General features: G+C 49.5%; 4 protein-coding genes across 4 annotated transcripts; 2 read left to right on the top strand and 2 right to left on the bottom strand.

The window, feature by feature from the left end:
• Nucleotides 1-140: 140 nt before the first annotated feature.
• On the top strand, nucleotides 141-1,176 carry N7489_000506 (uracil phosphoribosyltransferase; the record flags this gene model as incomplete). The annotated part of the gene is made up of 3 exons (XM_056706261.1): nucleotides 141-314; nucleotides 379-478; nucleotides 743-1,176. 3 exons carry the CDS (start codon nucleotides 141-143, stop codon nucleotides 1,174-1,176), a joined length of 708 nt encoding a protein of 235 aa, XP_056570563.1.
• An 828-nt stretch (nucleotides 1,177-2,004) lies between these two features.
• Nucleotides 2,005-4,448, bottom strand: N7489_000505 (C2H2-type zinc finger protein; the record flags this gene model as incomplete). Its single annotated transcript, XM_056706260.1, has 3 exons — nucleotides 2,005-2,146; nucleotides 2,200-4,252; nucleotides 4,316-4,448. The coding sequence occupies 3 exons, from the start codon at nucleotides 4,446-4,448 to the stop codon at nucleotides 2,005-2,007; spliced, it is 2,328 nt and encodes a 775-aa protein (XP_056570562.1).
• A 6,982-nt stretch (nucleotides 4,449-11,430) lies between these two features.
• On the bottom strand, nucleotides 11,431-11,774 carry N7489_000504 (uncharacterized protein; the record flags this gene model as incomplete). Its single annotated transcript, XM_056706259.1, has 2 exons — nucleotides 11,431-11,623; nucleotides 11,665-11,774. The coding sequence occupies 2 exons, from the start codon at nucleotides 11,772-11,774 to the stop codon at nucleotides 11,431-11,433; spliced, it is 303 nt and encodes a 100-aa protein (XP_056570561.1).
• A 624-nt stretch (nucleotides 11,775-12,398) lies between these two features.
• N7489_000503 (putative cell division control protein Cdc25) lies at nucleotides 12,399-16,236 on the top strand (the record flags this gene model as incomplete). The annotated part of the gene is made up of 3 exons (XM_056706258.1): nucleotides 12,399-15,542; nucleotides 15,600-15,816; nucleotides 15,899-16,236. The coding sequence occupies 3 exons, from the start codon at nucleotides 12,399-12,401 to the stop codon at nucleotides 16,234-16,236; spliced, it is 3,699 nt and encodes a 1,232-aa protein (XP_056570560.1).
• Between the last annotated feature and the right edge of the window lie 303 nt (nucleotides 16,237-16,539).

Raw genomic sequence — 16,539 nt, 5'->3', positions numbered from 1 at the left:
AGGTGGAGTCCGATAAGATTAGCGCCTGGTCGTTTTGTATATGAGGGGAAGAAGATAACAGGCCTGCTTTGTCTTTGCTTTGCTTTCTTCTTCTTCTTCCTCCTCCTCTATTCTCTTCGTAACCTCCTCTACACTTCATCATGTCTCTTCCACCAAATGTCCACGTCTCCTCCCACCCCTGTCTCCAAGCCAAGCTCTCCCTTATCCGCTCATCTTCCACCACCCCTCGTGAGACAAGAGGCCTAGTCCATGACATTGCCAATATTCTAGGCGTGGAAGCCTTCTCAGGTCTCAAGTCGGTTAAAACAGGGACGGTTAGATCCCTAAGACTAAGATCCATCAAACGCTACCATTAGATCACCTAACAATCCTTCCCAGGACACCACTCCCCTCGGAATCGAGTATGAAACCCAGGGCATTGACCCAGCAGACCTAGCTCTAGTGCCAATCCTCCGATCTGGCCTAGGAATGGTTGATGGTGAGTGATTCTCAATCTATTCGCATAACCTCTTCAAGCCAACACTGCAACTGTAACCCATATTACTCCCTGCAATGCTACCTTATTACTCTTCTACTCCCCAATTTCCTGTCCAATGTCGAATCCCAAATCCCAAATACTGCGGTTGCAGTTACAATTCCATTCGCATTTACAGCTTATCTCCCCTATCACCATTCCCCCCAGCCTTATCCCCCCACTCCTAACCCGTCCACGGGTCCAAACCCCGCTTACACAACCCCACAGCCCTAAACGACCTCCTCCCAACCCCAGTCCCAGTCTACCACCTGGGCCTGTTCCGCGAAAAGGTCTCTCTCCAGCCTGTAGAGTACTACAACAACCTCCCCTTCCACCGGTCGCAACTCTCGCCGGCCTCGCCAGCTTCTTTGAATCCCACTACCAACACCGCAGCTGCAAGCCTGGCTGTGCTGCTGGACCCGGTTATCGCTACTGGCGCCACGGCCGAGGCGGCGATCCAGTTGCTGCGAGATTGGGGCGTGAAGAAGGTTATCATGCTTAGCTTGCTTGCTTCGGAAGAGGGGGTTAAGCGGGCTGCGGGGACTTGGGGTGATGTTGAAGTCTGGGTTGGTGCTATTGATAAGGGTGTTGATGAGAAAGGCATGATCGTGCCTGGTATTGGGGATATTGGCGACCGATTATTTGTTGCTGTTGGGAAGTAGTTTTTGGCACTATGAGCATCAAAGCATGACTGTTTCGGGCTTGGATAGTACCTAGGTACAGATGGTTATTTACCTATTACTACAACTACAAACTGGCTATAGATCATCAAGGCTACGAACTACAATTCAAGTCTACAATGGAGTGGGTAGGAAAGAGGTTGTCCCCGCCAGATAATTCATCGATAACGTATAGTACATGGAAATGGCATAAAAACATGTGCAGGTGAAACAAATGCGAAAATATTCAAAGCAATGCTGAGCGTAAAAAGCATAAAAATCAAAAGACGGGGTTGCAAAGGCGCGCAGGCAATTAACATCAAATACAGCGGCTGGAAACCAACCAAAGAAGCAGAGGAAAATGTCAAGATATGGAAAAAAAAATCAAGAAAGAAAGCAACGCGAACGCGAACGCATTGAAATATCAAAAGGTATCGAAAGCACAAAAAGCAGATGGACGGGGGGGCACGATTAGGGGTTAGTATGAACCATAAAGTCAAACTCCTCGGAGTGCGAAAGTACACACAGGACCAGCCAGGTGTCGAAGACGGAAAGCAGAAACACCACACTGGACTCCCTGGTGTAAGAACAGGGGAAATGCAAAAGAAAATAGCAAAAAAAATAGCAAAAGACTAGGAACCACCGAGAGGGATATCAGAAGGCGAAGTATTCCAGAAAAGCCCAACACCCCGCCTGCCCACTGGCATGTCCAGTCCTGACCGAAAGTGTCCCAATGAAAGCGTCCAACAAATGAGAGTAAGAAATCAAAAAATGGAAATTTCAAGAAAAAGCAGAGAGAGCAAATCAACTCAAGGAGATTGAAAAGAAAATTTAATATGCGGTACCGACGCTAGCAAGCGACTTGGTTGGCACAGCATGGATCGGCTGATCCTTGGCAACACGGAGAGAATCTTCGTAGCCGACCAAAGCCTGGGAGTGGAGCTTGAATGATTCGCCCATCAACTTGGTGATTCTGTATAGCGGTTAGTTATTTGGTCATCAAAGGGAAAATAGATCAAAACTCACCCCCAGACAACCACGCCGTCTAGGATGTTACCCCATACACGGGCGACGGTGGAACTGAGTTTGCCAAAGGCGTCGATGGCATCATCGTCAAACAGATTTCGGACCTTGTTGTAGAGGGCCAATTCAGCCTCAGTCGCCGGCTCATCGTCATGTTCCAGGCGGTAGAGCCAGAGGCTCAGAATGACCATCAAATCCAGGCCGCAGAGAGGGTGCTCAACGCTCCAGTTGGTAGCGGAGGTCTTTGCAACCCAATTGATGCCCTGGATGGCGGCGATCTCAATGCATTCGAAACATTGTTGGATGACCTTATTCATCTCCTGCGAGCGCTTGACCTTCTCGCGAGCGACGGTCATGGCAGCCGCCACCTCGTATGATGAGTGGTACCGCATGGCCTCCTGGATGGACTTAAGGTCAACTTCCAGGCGGGCGCGGGTGTTGCGGTAGACCGCCATCGAGTTGAAGATCAAGGGATGACCCTTCTGAGGAGTGCTAAGCGGGACCACAATTGTTTCCGGTTCACAAACCTCAAGGGAGTTCTCCCAGGTCTCGAGGGCCAGGCGCAGCTTGTATTCGGTAACCACATCTTGGAGCGCCTCAAAGCTGCGCTTATGGCTCCAAACTTGCAGGAACAGGGCGTTGATGAGAACACGAGTGGCATAAGCACTGTAGCGGGTCTGTTCGCCCTGGAATAGGAAGTCGTGGGCCTCACGCACAGTCAAGGCGCTCGAAACCGTGCCACGGCGCCAAGTCTCATCATCAGCCGCGTCCAAGTTCCAGAGGGACTCGGACGACGGGAGTTCCAAGTCGTCAAACTCGTCGAAGCTCATCGCGGGAGTGTGGTTGAATGTGAGCGTCAACATGCCGAAGAAAATGTACACGGCGAAATATGTACGACGGCAGGATTCATCCTCGATCCACTCCTCGCGCGATGGTGGGACGTTCTGGCGAGCCTGGGTCCGCAACTTAAGCTGGTATCGATTGCCGGCGACCATGTTGGCCAGGAGACTTTTGATCGAGCAGGTCCATTCAAGGCCCTTCGGGTCACCGCTCCAGCTCTCAAATACCATGTTCAACAAAGTAGCCTGCATCAATGACAAGGGGCACTTGCGGGAATCGAAGTTGTCCTTGTGTTGTAGGAATTGGTTGACGAGGACCTTGGAGCCGACGTGGAGCATGAAAGCGTGCTCGCGCTCGAAAGTGTAGAGAGCACCAATCGACAAAACTGCAAGCAAAAGTGGTGCGGGGACTTGGGCAGGCTTGAAGGATTCCTGGTGCAGGAATGGCAAGTGAGGGTGATACAGGTTAAAGTAGGTGGACAAATACCGGTTCAGCGCAACCGTGGAAGGAAGCTGGAAAGTATCGGGAAGCGCACCAAGGCTGTCTGATCCCTGGACCCTGTCCACTACATAGTTGCGTTCCATCTCGTTGGCGAGCTGAGGAGCCTTAGGAAGAGTCAGCGCTTGACTAGGGCCAGGTGAGCGACGGTAGTTAACCGGGCTAACGGGACCAGTCATCGAGGGGTAGGGAGACAGAGCATTCGGAGTAGAGTGCCCAGACATAGGCAGCGAGTTGGACATGAGAACGTCCCCAACAGGGCCATGGCGATCGACGAGGGTGGGCATTGACCCCGGTTCCGCGGGGGAGACAAGCGTGTCCCAGGGCATCTGAGGCAGAGTGGCGTTGCCCGAGAGGTAGGGCTCGAAGGAGCCGCGTCCTGGCGAAAGCGATTCGGAACGCTCGGAGACCTGACCGGTCGCCGCTGCTGCAGCCTTATGTTGGAAATCTGTCATCAACATGGCTGCAGTTTCAAGGTCGACCATACCATCGTTGCTGCTTGCCTCGATCTGCTCCAGCGTCGTCGGGTCAACGGTGACCGACGGCTGAGCCGGGGCAGATGAGTTTTTCTGAACCCCTCCACCACGTCTCCGCCCCTCTGCGACCAGGGGAATTCCGCCGTCCTTGGCGTGAACAGTTCGATCATGTCGCAGAAGAAGATCGCGACGGACAAAGGTACTGCGGCATTTTAAGCACTTGAAGGGTCTTTCTTTCGTGTCTATATTTTCAAGTCAATCAGAGGGGGAACAACGCGCGACAGGGGACTTTGTGTGAATCTTACGTGAGCGCTCATGCCGACTGCGATGTTCACTTCTGCTAAAGGCGCGGTTGCAAAATTGGCATTTGTATTTCTTCTCTGGAGCCGATGTTTTCTTGGCCGGTGAGTTGGCCGTCCCAGGTGCGGAAGGAGCCATGTGTGCGGGTTGTCTCTTAGAGAAAGAGCGAAAGTGGCGGTGGTATTGACCCCTGGGTAAGCTCGCACCGGTTCTGTAGGCGTGTCGACGACAGGAGTTCGTTGGGATGTCTGATCATTCCTTGAGCGGGGGAAGTGGAAGTAAAGGGTATTGAGATAGTGGTGTCCAGCCACAAGTAGGAAATATTAAAGAGCAAACGCTGTTAAAATAAAAAAAGAAGGGCGGGATGATCAACCGCGATTAGATGTGGGAAGGGGAGGGGAAGAAGAGAGGGGAAGGAGGATGAGGAGAATAAGAAGGAATTTGGGATTTCGAAATCGGGTTTTTGGTTTTTGGGGGGGTTGGAGGGGAGGGGACTGAGGAAGGGAGGGGGAAAAAAGGACGTGGGCCTAAGCTGATCGCTTACTTACGCGTTGAAGCAAAGACCCGTGGACCACCCGGGCAACAGAGGGGGTGCAAAAGCGGGACCGATCACAGCTAAAATGGCTTTCAAAGGGAAATCAAAGAGAACTATTACCCAGCCCCCTCTCCGGCCACGCACCATTCATTCCTTTAACCACTCACTTTTCTCGTCGAATTGTGTCTTCCCCCCCTTTCTGTTTCTTTACGATGCACATTACCGTACGAAATCGACACGTAATTATCCCAAAAAAGCCCTATAGATTTGTCCTGATCGTAAGCCCACATGGTTCAACTTTGTTTTCCCCCTTGGATCTTTATTAGATAATTAAACACTACATTGTCGATCATTTATTTCATTTACTTCTGCGAGGGTGTGATGTACAATTTATCAAGTGGGTTATGTTATTGAATCGTGCCCCTCGCTCAGGGCATTTATGGGTACGGAGGGGAAAATCCTTTGTTTATCGAATAGTTAAATTGTGTGGCATGTGAGGCGGATGATTCGATCGTGGCACACTTCGAGAGGCTTACGGTGATAATAGCCCCTTATTCCCTAATTTCAGATTTGCCCCCTACAGGGGGATTGTATCAGTCTCATCTGCAAGATATCTAAAGTACTATACAAGATACAAGATACGTCTTTTTTTCGGATATCAAAGCCTCGGAAGTCATTGATAGATCTCAACCATGGTTCACATCCGTCTACCCCTCAACCCCTCCAGAGCTCCCAAAGATCTACACTGTACAAACATTTACATCGATATACATCTACTTCTATTTCTATCTGTAGTCCCTAGTATATATACAAGGCAAGTATTGTCACACAACTCCGAACGTGTGCTTTTGGGAATGAGACAGGGGTACATAGGACCACCTATAGAGTTGCATTTGTTTTGCCTTGAATGTGAGAATGCCGAAGTTGAGAATGGGGACTTCACTGCCCTGTACCAAGTATAGCCCACGCTAATGGAATAGTTACATCAATATGGGAAAGTAGATCGATCCAGTATCAAATCAAGGACGATGTATGCTTGGGTGCCCATCAGCCCCGTCTCTTGACAGATCATCCCACTGTACTTTTGCCGCCTCACAAATTGACTGGTCCAGATCCAGTCTCACCTTTGGCCCTCTGACCCTCTAGGACTATGATAGCTGCCCCCGCCTTGTGGCTGTTCATCTGTTTGACTGTGCCACGCTCGAGATTATGTGTTCCATCATGCCATGTCCGACTGCATTATGCATTGCATAGGATCGATGTCTGTACCCTGTATTTTCTTCGAGGCATCACCTGCCGGACTGCATATAGAAAGGATCTACATGAAGAGCAGAATGTAAACTGGAGCATTGGATGGAATAGCACCTTCTAATTTACTAGTACTCCTTTTTAGGCAGTCTACGCACTGAAGAACCCGGGTAACTGCGCTACAACTCCCATAGTAGGGCCAAATGCCCATGAAGTTACGGAGTACGGAGTACGGAGTAGTCTTCAACGAGTTCTTTCCTCCGAGGCTCCACATGCTGAGGTTGCAGTTTTATACACCGCAAAGCTGACAGTTATGTCTACAACATACTCTTTAAAAACCACACCGTTACCTATCACTGCGGAGCTGCAAATTGAGCATCGCGAGTTCCCGGGTCCTATCAGTGGGGCAAACCCAACGCTTACATCATTGGAGCCCGAAGATCCCGGACGCGAGCACCAACGCGGTTACTTGGGAAACGCGCTTCGCGTGAAACACGGCACAAGATCACCTTTCACTTCACAAATCAAATGGGGTCGAAATTCGCAATGGAAATCTCGCTTCCACCTCGACATACATCCTACTCCGTAATAGCGTCCCTGAGCACCCCCTTGATTCGCGGAAGCCAAATCCTAAGTACATATGTTGTATTGTTCCGGACTTCCGGTTGATCATTGAAGCCTCAGCGAAACTTCATCTGATCTGGTGGATCTAGACTATCAACTAGCTTCAAGCTCCAGCGGTGAAGCCGGGTGGCTTACGCTTCTCAGAATGGGGTCCCTAGAGTACATGATTCTTGATGCAAACCCAACCCGTCGACATCCTTCGAGCTTTTACTCGGTCCACTTCCCGATGCAGCGGACCGACCCAGTCTAACGTTCTCGACCCAGGAATTGAAAAAGAGGAAGCCCATGGCGGTGATATCGCACGAAGCGGTGACTTCACCGCCTGGCAAATATCGTTATTGATTCCTTGCCTCGAAAAGTAATACACCAGACGATCCACCATTCCCAATCCCTTGGGCCACAAATCCAGGATATGTCTTTCATTCCATATCCCTCCAAGCGGTCAAAAGCACGCTGAACAAAAGAACCAAATCCATCGAAACCCACCCAATTATGGATCTGCACTGAGGATCCAAACAGACCAGTTACGAATCAGACCTCTTCGACCATTTTCCCTTCGAGCGCTGCTCCACATCAACGAGCCAACTACCGTAAGAGGAATTTCAGGAATCTCTTCCCCGGTGCCCCTGAGCTAGTGGACACCGACAGACGGGCTTGGCTGGAGCCCATCGTCCCGACAACTCCATAGCCAAGGTCCGGTGTCTCCGCCGTGAACGCCAGGACGGTCTGGAATCTCCCAACTCAGGCCCTATTCTGTAACTAAACCCAAGCCAGCCGTCTCTAAGCCAAAGATGTCGGTGAAGCCTGTTTCGTGTCAATCAATATATTTGGCCTTCACCGCTTCTGCAAGACGCATACAGAGTACGAGAAAGAAGCTACTAAATAAACGTGTCCCCACTGGTCTCGACTTCAACCGACTTGACGGTGTGAGTGAGCATCATTGATCGCGTAAATTGAAATTGAATTTCGGCTTGAAACTGGTCCCCATTGTGCGCGCTATCGCCGATATACTTTCGCTAAATAATGGGTCTTTAAAGAGGACCCCAACATCTCAGCGTCGACAAACCAAGACAAGGACCACTCGAGTCGCTCTCCACCCAACGCGTGCTCTGTACGTCGTAAAGCTCATTACCAGACAACGGGCCGTCAGTGGGTTTCAGAGTGTTTATTACACAATAATAGCAAATGCGCCTGCCTACTTTGTCCAGGAAGCCCGTTTCCGAATTCAAGGTACGTTCGCACCGGCCGTCCCGAGGAACACGAGTCTGGACTCCGGGCGCCCGCGTCCTGTAACCGTATCCAGAGACACGGGTAAACGAAGCTTTTCGTGTAGCGTGTAGCATGTGGAGATTGAATGAAACTTGGAAATATGGAATTCAGAGCCCTCATCCAGGTACTCCGTACGGGGTACCGTATGTTGTATAGCCCAAGTGACAATTTATAACGTGCATACTCCTTATAAATCATTCCATGTCGATGATCCACTCCTGGATGACAGGCCTGTTCATCCAGGACCTTCCAAGGTCGTGTCGAACCACGGAGATATAATCAATCGCAGATGCGATCGCCAAACCCCTGGATCGTGACGGAATGGGACGCCCGGGGAAGACCTCCCGGTCCATGGTTCACTCCCGTCCGGATCTTGGTTCGCGTCACGTTCTGATATCAGACGGACGAGTCACAATTCTGTTTCTACCATACTTCTGCGAGGCAGATTGAATTCCATCCGGTCGGTGCTGCATGCTATTTCTGTGTGTACATATAACATACATATATAGCGTGCCGTGCATATAACGCAAGTACCTCCCTCGCCCCCTCTGTCGCGTTGGCGAGTTGGCCGCATTGATTGGACAATTCCTCCGATGCAGGGGATACACCGCACATGCGAGCACAGATTCCGCACATTGGCAATAATATCAATATCATTGCACTGGGCTTGTAATATTGCTGATCCCTTATCCAACGGAGATGGTCCCCTCCTCCCCCCGCGCGGAGGTGATCCCGCGGAATTTTCTCGAAAAAGGTGGACACCGGGCTAAAGGGACTAAAGTGGAAAGTGACGGAGAACGAAGGACCGGAGAACCTTCTTCGTTTGAGTGTCGCGGCTTGATCGCTCGGAAGTCACTAAGGTTTAACGTGCGACGCGCCCGTCTTCCAGAACAAAGCAATTACCGACAAATAGACTTCCATAGTCGGATAGACTAGGGGCGTGTTACTCCATACGATACAAAAGTGAGGCGGTAATTGGAATTATGGTGGGGAACTGGGCGTTGTCTTGTGTAGCATTGAAATCAAGGTGGAAAGTAAAAAGATGAAGCGAAAAGCAAACGAAAAGGGGGAGCAAGAGATCATCGGGGACCCGGGGCTCTGGGTAAACAAGAGAGTGAGATCGAGTCGTTATTGGATGTGTGCTGCACCGAGCGGCAGGATTGGGTCTCGGCAGGTGGGAATCTCTCCGGTTGGGGCGGCTGGTGACTGGTGACGATGTTGTCTGCCTAGGTTTCTGCGACTGGCGCAATGTCCGGCTGCAAGGAACAAGGAACGAGGGGTATGGTGGCGACTTTTCAGATTTCAAGGCCGTTTGGTTTGCTATCCGGTTTAGCCTTTAGAAGGAGTGCTCCGTACACAACGTAGTTTCTGGGTCAATTGGGCCAGGCGTCTGCCCGTTTGTTATTGGATTTCTTGATCTCCGTCTCGCTTGCTTTTGTCTACAACACATACACCATACTCTACAAATACATTGTACTTTGGATGATAAGGTATTATTAGCTCCTCGACATTTAGTAGGAACATTGAGAGAGTGGTAACATACACTTGCATGCTTAATATGTGTTTAGTACCTAGGTAGTGAGGTAAACACTTTATCCCAATCGGGAAGGTGATAATAGAGCTATTCTGGTAAAAGTTTCCAACGTATCCTATGTGAAACTACTTCACGTATGTGTCATTGGTCACTTAGCGTCTCTTGCCTGTTGGAAATATGGTTTTCAAGTTGTGCTGACCCTAATTGACGAAGTAAGTGTTGTTATTCACCAGAAATATGTAGATATATATATACTTGAGTTTTCACTTATTGACATAATGCCTTGTCGATACATAGGCATTCCTACCCACAGCCTCATAATAGGTTCAAATGCACTGTACCCTCGACGAGAAACGAAATTAATATAGAGCTTGATCCAGTCGAGGCTCTGATATTGACTAAATCGTTGGAACCTAATCGGAAATCGGTCCCTAAATTGGCGTTCCGCTCCATCCAAAGACGAATATCTCCCATATGATATAATGAACAACTCGCTTACAATGTACATTGTATGTCCACGGGTGTGCTCTAACTTCCAGGGCTTGCCCAGGTTATGCAAGTACAACAAGCCACATTGCAAATGCTTCTCTCACCTTGATATAACCGAGCCGAATTCTACAACGTGTTGGAATGATATAATATGATTGCTCGACTGCAATTCATTGACTTGCCCTGATATCCTTTGAACTTGCCTAATAAGGCATTAATCCTTCATTACGCTTGAGACGTCAAACCTTCTCCGCAGACTCATTGCACGTCGCCCAGGAGCACACACCCCTCTCATTGATACTCATCTCCACGAGGAGAAACGGTCCGTTGCTAAGTGGGCAAGCTCCCAAGCCCTCGGGTCCATTGTGCATAGTTCTGTGTGCCGATAGCCAATGGTCTTGCATAGAACATAACTTATTCGGCTCGGAGTCTCATTCTGAAATGTTCTCGATGTTTTGGTAGTTTCATGCCAAACTGGAAATTGCCTATGTGGAGATTCACAAGGTGTACGGAGCAGTACCATGGTCCAAGTCGGAAGAATGAGCGGGCCGTAAGCATGTTGTAGTGTATCTAGATTGGCTGAGATCATGCCATTGCCAGTACGCCCCCCATCTGAGGGGCCAAAGGATTCTGATCACATACTCCCTACAAGTAACATCGAGAAAATTCACAATGAAGTTGTATATCTAACGCGATGCGCGAGTGTCAAACTTGTCTTGAAACCTGGGGTTCGGAATGAGGCTGCGTCATGCCATGCAGCAATATCACCGACTTCCAATAATGCTTCTGTGTCTACCCATGCTTGCATCAACCACGCGCAGACTTAGGTTATGTTTCAATTGTTACGTGTATATCATCTGTACAACATATATTGTTGTACTCCGTACGGAGTATATTATCGTGTATTGTACTCCGTACCGGGGACGAGCGTCAGCACGATCCAACCCACGCCTGGAAAGTGGGAACTGGAAATCCACTTTAGAGTAGCTCGAAATTAAATATATTAAAAACCGCCTTCTAGAACCATTTTAGCGCTAGTAATTGGTTAGAGAATAGACATTTTTCCGAAGGTCATCCGGTAGAGTTTCATGCTATATTTTACTCGACACAATATGTTGTAAAGACAACGTGGAAGGGAACAAAAGAAGTTTTGTCATACCCCACTGGGGCTGGGCATCCGGCCTCGTTGGATATCGGCCGGGCATATGGACCACCCTATTATTGTTCATTCTTACTGAGACACTATGTGTCGGATTTGCGCATTGTCGGCTCCCCGAGGTACATAACCCAGTAGTTAACAAATAATTTGGATTGTGTGTGTGTTTTTTTGACACCCCTTACTGGTCTAAGCTAGGATATCCTTGATCAATTATTGAAGAATGAAGATAGTAGATGAAGTTGAGGCACATATAATATGTCAATTAGGGGAACTTGCAGCTCGGAGATCCCATGTCATTCTTCACAATTGCAAATTGATAGATGCATGTCTTCCATATGCAACCAATAACCGCGGTCGAAAATTGTACCTGTGGGCCACAGACCAGCCTTGCACGGAGTATATGTTGTCTTCTGATATTCTGGCATTTGTCACCAATCTCGAGGTTATACATCAAACTACATATGTACCTAACCAGTCTGACTGCTCAAACCCGTACCCTATGTTGTAGGTGAGATGTGACCGTAAGCGTGTAAGCACGTCCACATGTAGTAAGAGTCCACAGGTGGATATTTCATCACACACAGACACCTGGGCAGTGGGGAACATCGCTCTGTGAAAGAAAGACAAAAAACCAAGGTAATAATAATGAATGGTCTGCTCCAGAAGGACTCTAGGGTTAACACACGGGACAGCTCCATTATTCTGAGGGGCTCAGGCTTGGACTCAAAAGATTCCGAGTCGGACAGGATGCCAAATGGTTGTAAGACTGTGGATATTCAAGTATAATATCATTTGAGAAGTTCATCTCATTGTCATTTGGTGTTCATGCAAGATAGATTTCATATGGTATTGTAATCAGTATGTATTTTTGCTCTTGATTCCCCTCAAAAAAGCCTGCTTGTGGGCTCCATCTCGTAATAATACCGGTATTGCATGCGCCCGTCCCGCCTCCACCTGGTGCAACTCCCCCTAATTCAATCCCACTTCCATTTCTCCATTGCTTTTGTTATACCTAAGTATGTTATTGATGGCATAATCACAGTGTTGCATTCTAGTTCGACTACCCAAGGTCTTTTTTTTTTTTTTCCTCGTTCGACTGGGCAAAAAGCGACTCCCCACCCACTCCTCCCCCCCTCAACGTCGAATACAGTCATGAGCGGATATTGAGCTCAAACCACCCCCCCTCAACCCCTCCAGAAGCTCTCTGGATTGTGGCCCTGTGAACCATCCATGTTTGATATTCGCGCGGCAGATTTAGCTGTCGACACTACTGCGCTGGGCAAGTCCGGAACTGTTGCGACCGCATTCGAATACACCGACGAACAAGTGACCACACCCACAGCCCAATCCCGCTATCGCGGTCGGGAAAACAGTGTATCACGAAACTACACCCATTCCCCAGTCAAAATGGCCTCTGGATATGCCGTCAGTCCGGAGCCCCCGGCGCTCTTCGTACGGGCTATGTACGATTATGACGCCGACGATCACACTAGTCTGAGTTTCCGCCGTGGCGACATTATCCAGGTCCTCAACCAGCTAGAAACCGGGTGGTGGGATGGAGTGATCGATGATGTTCGAGGTTGGTTCCCAAGTAACTATTGTGCCCCAATTACGGAAGCGGACGATTCCCACGACCAGTTCACACACGCCCACCACGAAACCGAGCTCGGCGCGGACTCCGGACTTGAAGATGAATATGGCGATGGACATGATGAGGATGAAGTGAACTCTGAGGGGAATGCTCGAGACTCGCAACCGATTCTCCCTATCGAGGGTATTCCAGCACCCAAAGAGCAGGAAGAGGCCGCCTTTTGGATCCCGCAGGCGACACCTGACGGCCGTCTGTTCTACTTCAATACTCTCACCGGATATTCCACCATGGAGCTCCCTTTCGAGAACCCGACCGCAACAACCGAACCAGGCCCGCGAGATCGAAATAATTTCTTTGTCCCCGACCAGACACGGCCACCTCCAGAGCTGATGGCGCGTGGCTTTGAGCGGGACGAGGACGAGTACGATGGATCTGCATCGGAGGCAGAAGGAGAGTCACTGATGTTAGGCTCGCATGACTCGATTTCTCGCCGACGCCAGTCCGTGATGGATGGAGTATCCCCTGCCACGTCCATGGATTCCTTGTACGCCGCAGGATCTAAAGATTTCAAAACGCCGCAGCCGCCGAGCAAGAGCCCGCAAAAGTCACACAGCCTCGGCGGAAACAGTACCAGCACATCTGTGACCGAAAGCTTTTCCAGACCTTCTATTTCCTCCAACCCCCCTCAACACTTTGTCGACGATGGCTTCGCACCGCCAATCACCTGGCCTTTGCTTGTCGATAATATGCGGTACGCCGTGGAAGCCTATCGCCAGGTGCTTTTCAACGGTGAGCGTGCAGAGTACGTAAGAAAGGCCGAGGACATATCTGACCATCTTCGCATGCTGCTGGCTGCTGGATCTGACACGACGGATAACCACTCTGGTAACCCATCTATCATTTCCACAAACAAGGCGCTATATCCTTACTTCCGGGACATGATGTCTAAGTTCTCGAAGCTGGTTCTTTCATCACATATTGCCGCCGCTGATTGGCCTGGTGCCGACTCGGCCAATAAATGTTTGCAGGAGGCCGATGGAGTTATGCAAGGCGTGTATGGCTATGTGCAAGTGGCTCAACATCAGCGCGGCGATGCCATCCATCGCATCGTGCCTGGCTTCGTCAGCGGCAGCTCTTCGGGTGGTAGCTGGCAGAACAACGGTGTTTCCTTGAATACTTCAGGCCCGACATCATTCCTCGTTCCGGATGGAGGGGACTCGCGAGTAGAGCCATCGATCTCTCTTGATACCGCCTTTTTGGATTCAATCGACATCCTCAGAAGATCTTTTGTTGGTAGTATTCGGCGACTAGAAGAACGGCTGGTTATAAACCGGAATATCGTTACAGTGGAGGAACATGGAGACATTGCCGATGCGATCTCAGCTGCTGCAATCAAGGTGATTGAACAGTTCCGCCCATGGATCTCCTCGGTGGAGTCGATGAATTTAGCTCCGTTGGGAACCAGCTTCCAGAACCCCCAGCTAGTAGACTTCAGCTTGCAAAAGCAGAGAGTCTACGATGCTATTGGAGATTTTGTCCTGAGCTGTCAAGCAGTCTCTGCCCCTCTGGCTGATGAGTGGGCAGAGCTTCGTGGTAATTCTCTCGACGATCGTGTGAATGCCGTGCGAGGCATCGTTAGACAGTTGGAGAACTATGTCTCCCAGATTGGCTTCTCATTGTCGCTGCTCCTCGAGCAAATCCCCACCGAACCAGCATCATCTCTAAGACGGGATAGCCGCCAAGAAGCGGAAGATGAGTCGTACAAGGTAATGCATAGCCGAGGGGAGTCCAAGGCCAAGATTGCCACAGAGTCAATCGGGATTCCGTCCTCCTACGCTCCTGAAAAGGAAAGTGGCACAGATAAAGTACGAAGAAATATGGACAAGGCACAACGTTTCTTTGGCCAGGCACCCCCAACGGCTATCACCCGAGAGCCAATTCGTGAGCCAGTCCGTGAGCCCGAAGAAACTCCCTGGTTCTTGAAAATGGCCCATGAAGGCGAAGTGTTCTACGATAACAAGGGAGACTTGCCCATCCTCAAATGTGGAACACTCGCCGGATTGGTTGAACACCTCACCCGCCACGATAAGCTTGATGCATCCTTCAACAACACATTCCTCCTCACCTATCGCTCTTTCACTACTGCCACCGAACTATTTGAATTGCTTGTCCAGCGGTTTAACATTCAGCCTCCATTTGGCCTGAATCAAGATGACATGCAAATGTGGATTGACCGGAAACAGAAGCCGATTAGATTCCGTGTCGTCAACATTCTTAAGAGCTGGTTCGATCACTTCTGGATGGAGCCCAATGATGAACTGCACATGGATCTCCTGCGACGTGTCCATACCTTTACCAGCGACTCCATCGCTACCACGAAGACCCCAGGAACCCCTACATTATTGGCCGTGATCGAACAACGACTTCGTGGACAAGATACCACTGTTAAGCGCCTTGTTCCGACTCAGAGCACCGCTGCACCAACACCAATCATCCCTAAGAATATGAAGAAACTGAAGTTCCTCGACATTGATCCAACGGAGTTTGCTCGGCAGTTGACCATCATTGAGTCGCGCCTCTACTCCAAAATCCGGCCCACTGAGTGTTTGAACAAGACATGGCAGAAGAAGGTCGGCCCTGATGAGCCGGAACCATCTCCCAATGTCAAGGCCTTGATTCTTCACTCGAACCAGCTTACCAACTGGGTCGCGGAAATGATTCTCGCCCAAGGCGATGTTAAGAAGCGGGTTGTAGTCATCAAACACTTTGTGAACGTGGCTGATGTATGTGTTTACTCTGCTTGCTTGACAAATCCCGGCCTCACTAACTCAATCATACAGAAATGTCGCCATCTGAACAATTATTCTACCCTGACTTCCATCATCTCGGCTCTTGGAACTGCACCCATTCATCGTCTAGGTAGAACGTGGGGCCAGGTTAGCGGACGCACGTCCGCAATTCTGGAACAGATGCGCCGGCTTATGGCTAGTACGAAGAACTTTGGCGAATACCGAGAAACCCTACATCTCGCTAACCCGCCCTGTATTCCATTTTTCGGTATGCGTCACGGTCATTTCAAGCAGATTCAAGTTGTCTTGGAGTATCTCACCCCCTTGACTCTGTAGCTAACGCATATTAGGTGTCTATCTCACGGATTTGACCTTCATTGAAGACGGTATCCCGTCTCTAACACCATCAGAATTGATCAACTTCAATAAGCGGGCCAAGACCGCAGAAGTCATCCGGGATATCCAACAATACCAGAACGTGCCTTACCTTTTGCAACCCGTCGGCGAACTTCAAGATTACATCCTCAGTAACCTCCAAGGTGCTGGCGATGTACATGACATGTACGACCGGAGTCTGGAGATCGAGCCTAGGGAGCGCGAGGACGAAAAGATTGCAAGGTATGCTGAAGCCACAAGCAGAGACAAGGGCTCCTTGTTATTTGCATCCACCGTCGCTATCTTGCGATAAATTTGGTTTTCTGTTTCAAATGGCGTTTGGCATTTGCTCGACGATACCCAAATTTGACCTCCTATACTCCTCATTTTTGGGCCAAGACAACTCTGCTATTTTTTTTTTTTTCTCAAAACTGTTCGGCTGTTGAGACTAACTGGTTTTGATTCTGAACTGCGTAGATTACTATCTGAATCCGGTTTCCTGTAACCCGTGAAGATCCCTGTCAAGTTACGTCTTCCCGCACCAAAACAGGTTCGACAAAATCCGACGCCAATCGACGCTCGTGTTCTATCACCACAGGTTAAACCCATTCCTTTT

Source organism: Penicillium chrysogenum (genome assembly GCF_028827035.1).
Source record: "Penicillium chrysogenum strain IBT 35668 chromosome Unknown utg000001l_segment0_segment0, whole genome shotgun sequence".
Lineage (NCBI taxonomy): Eukaryota > Fungi > Ascomycota > Eurotiomycetes > Eurotiales > Aspergillaceae > Penicillium > Penicillium chrysogenum.
Note: the sequence above shows the minus strand (reverse complement) of the source record. Positions and strands in the feature narration are given on the sequence as shown.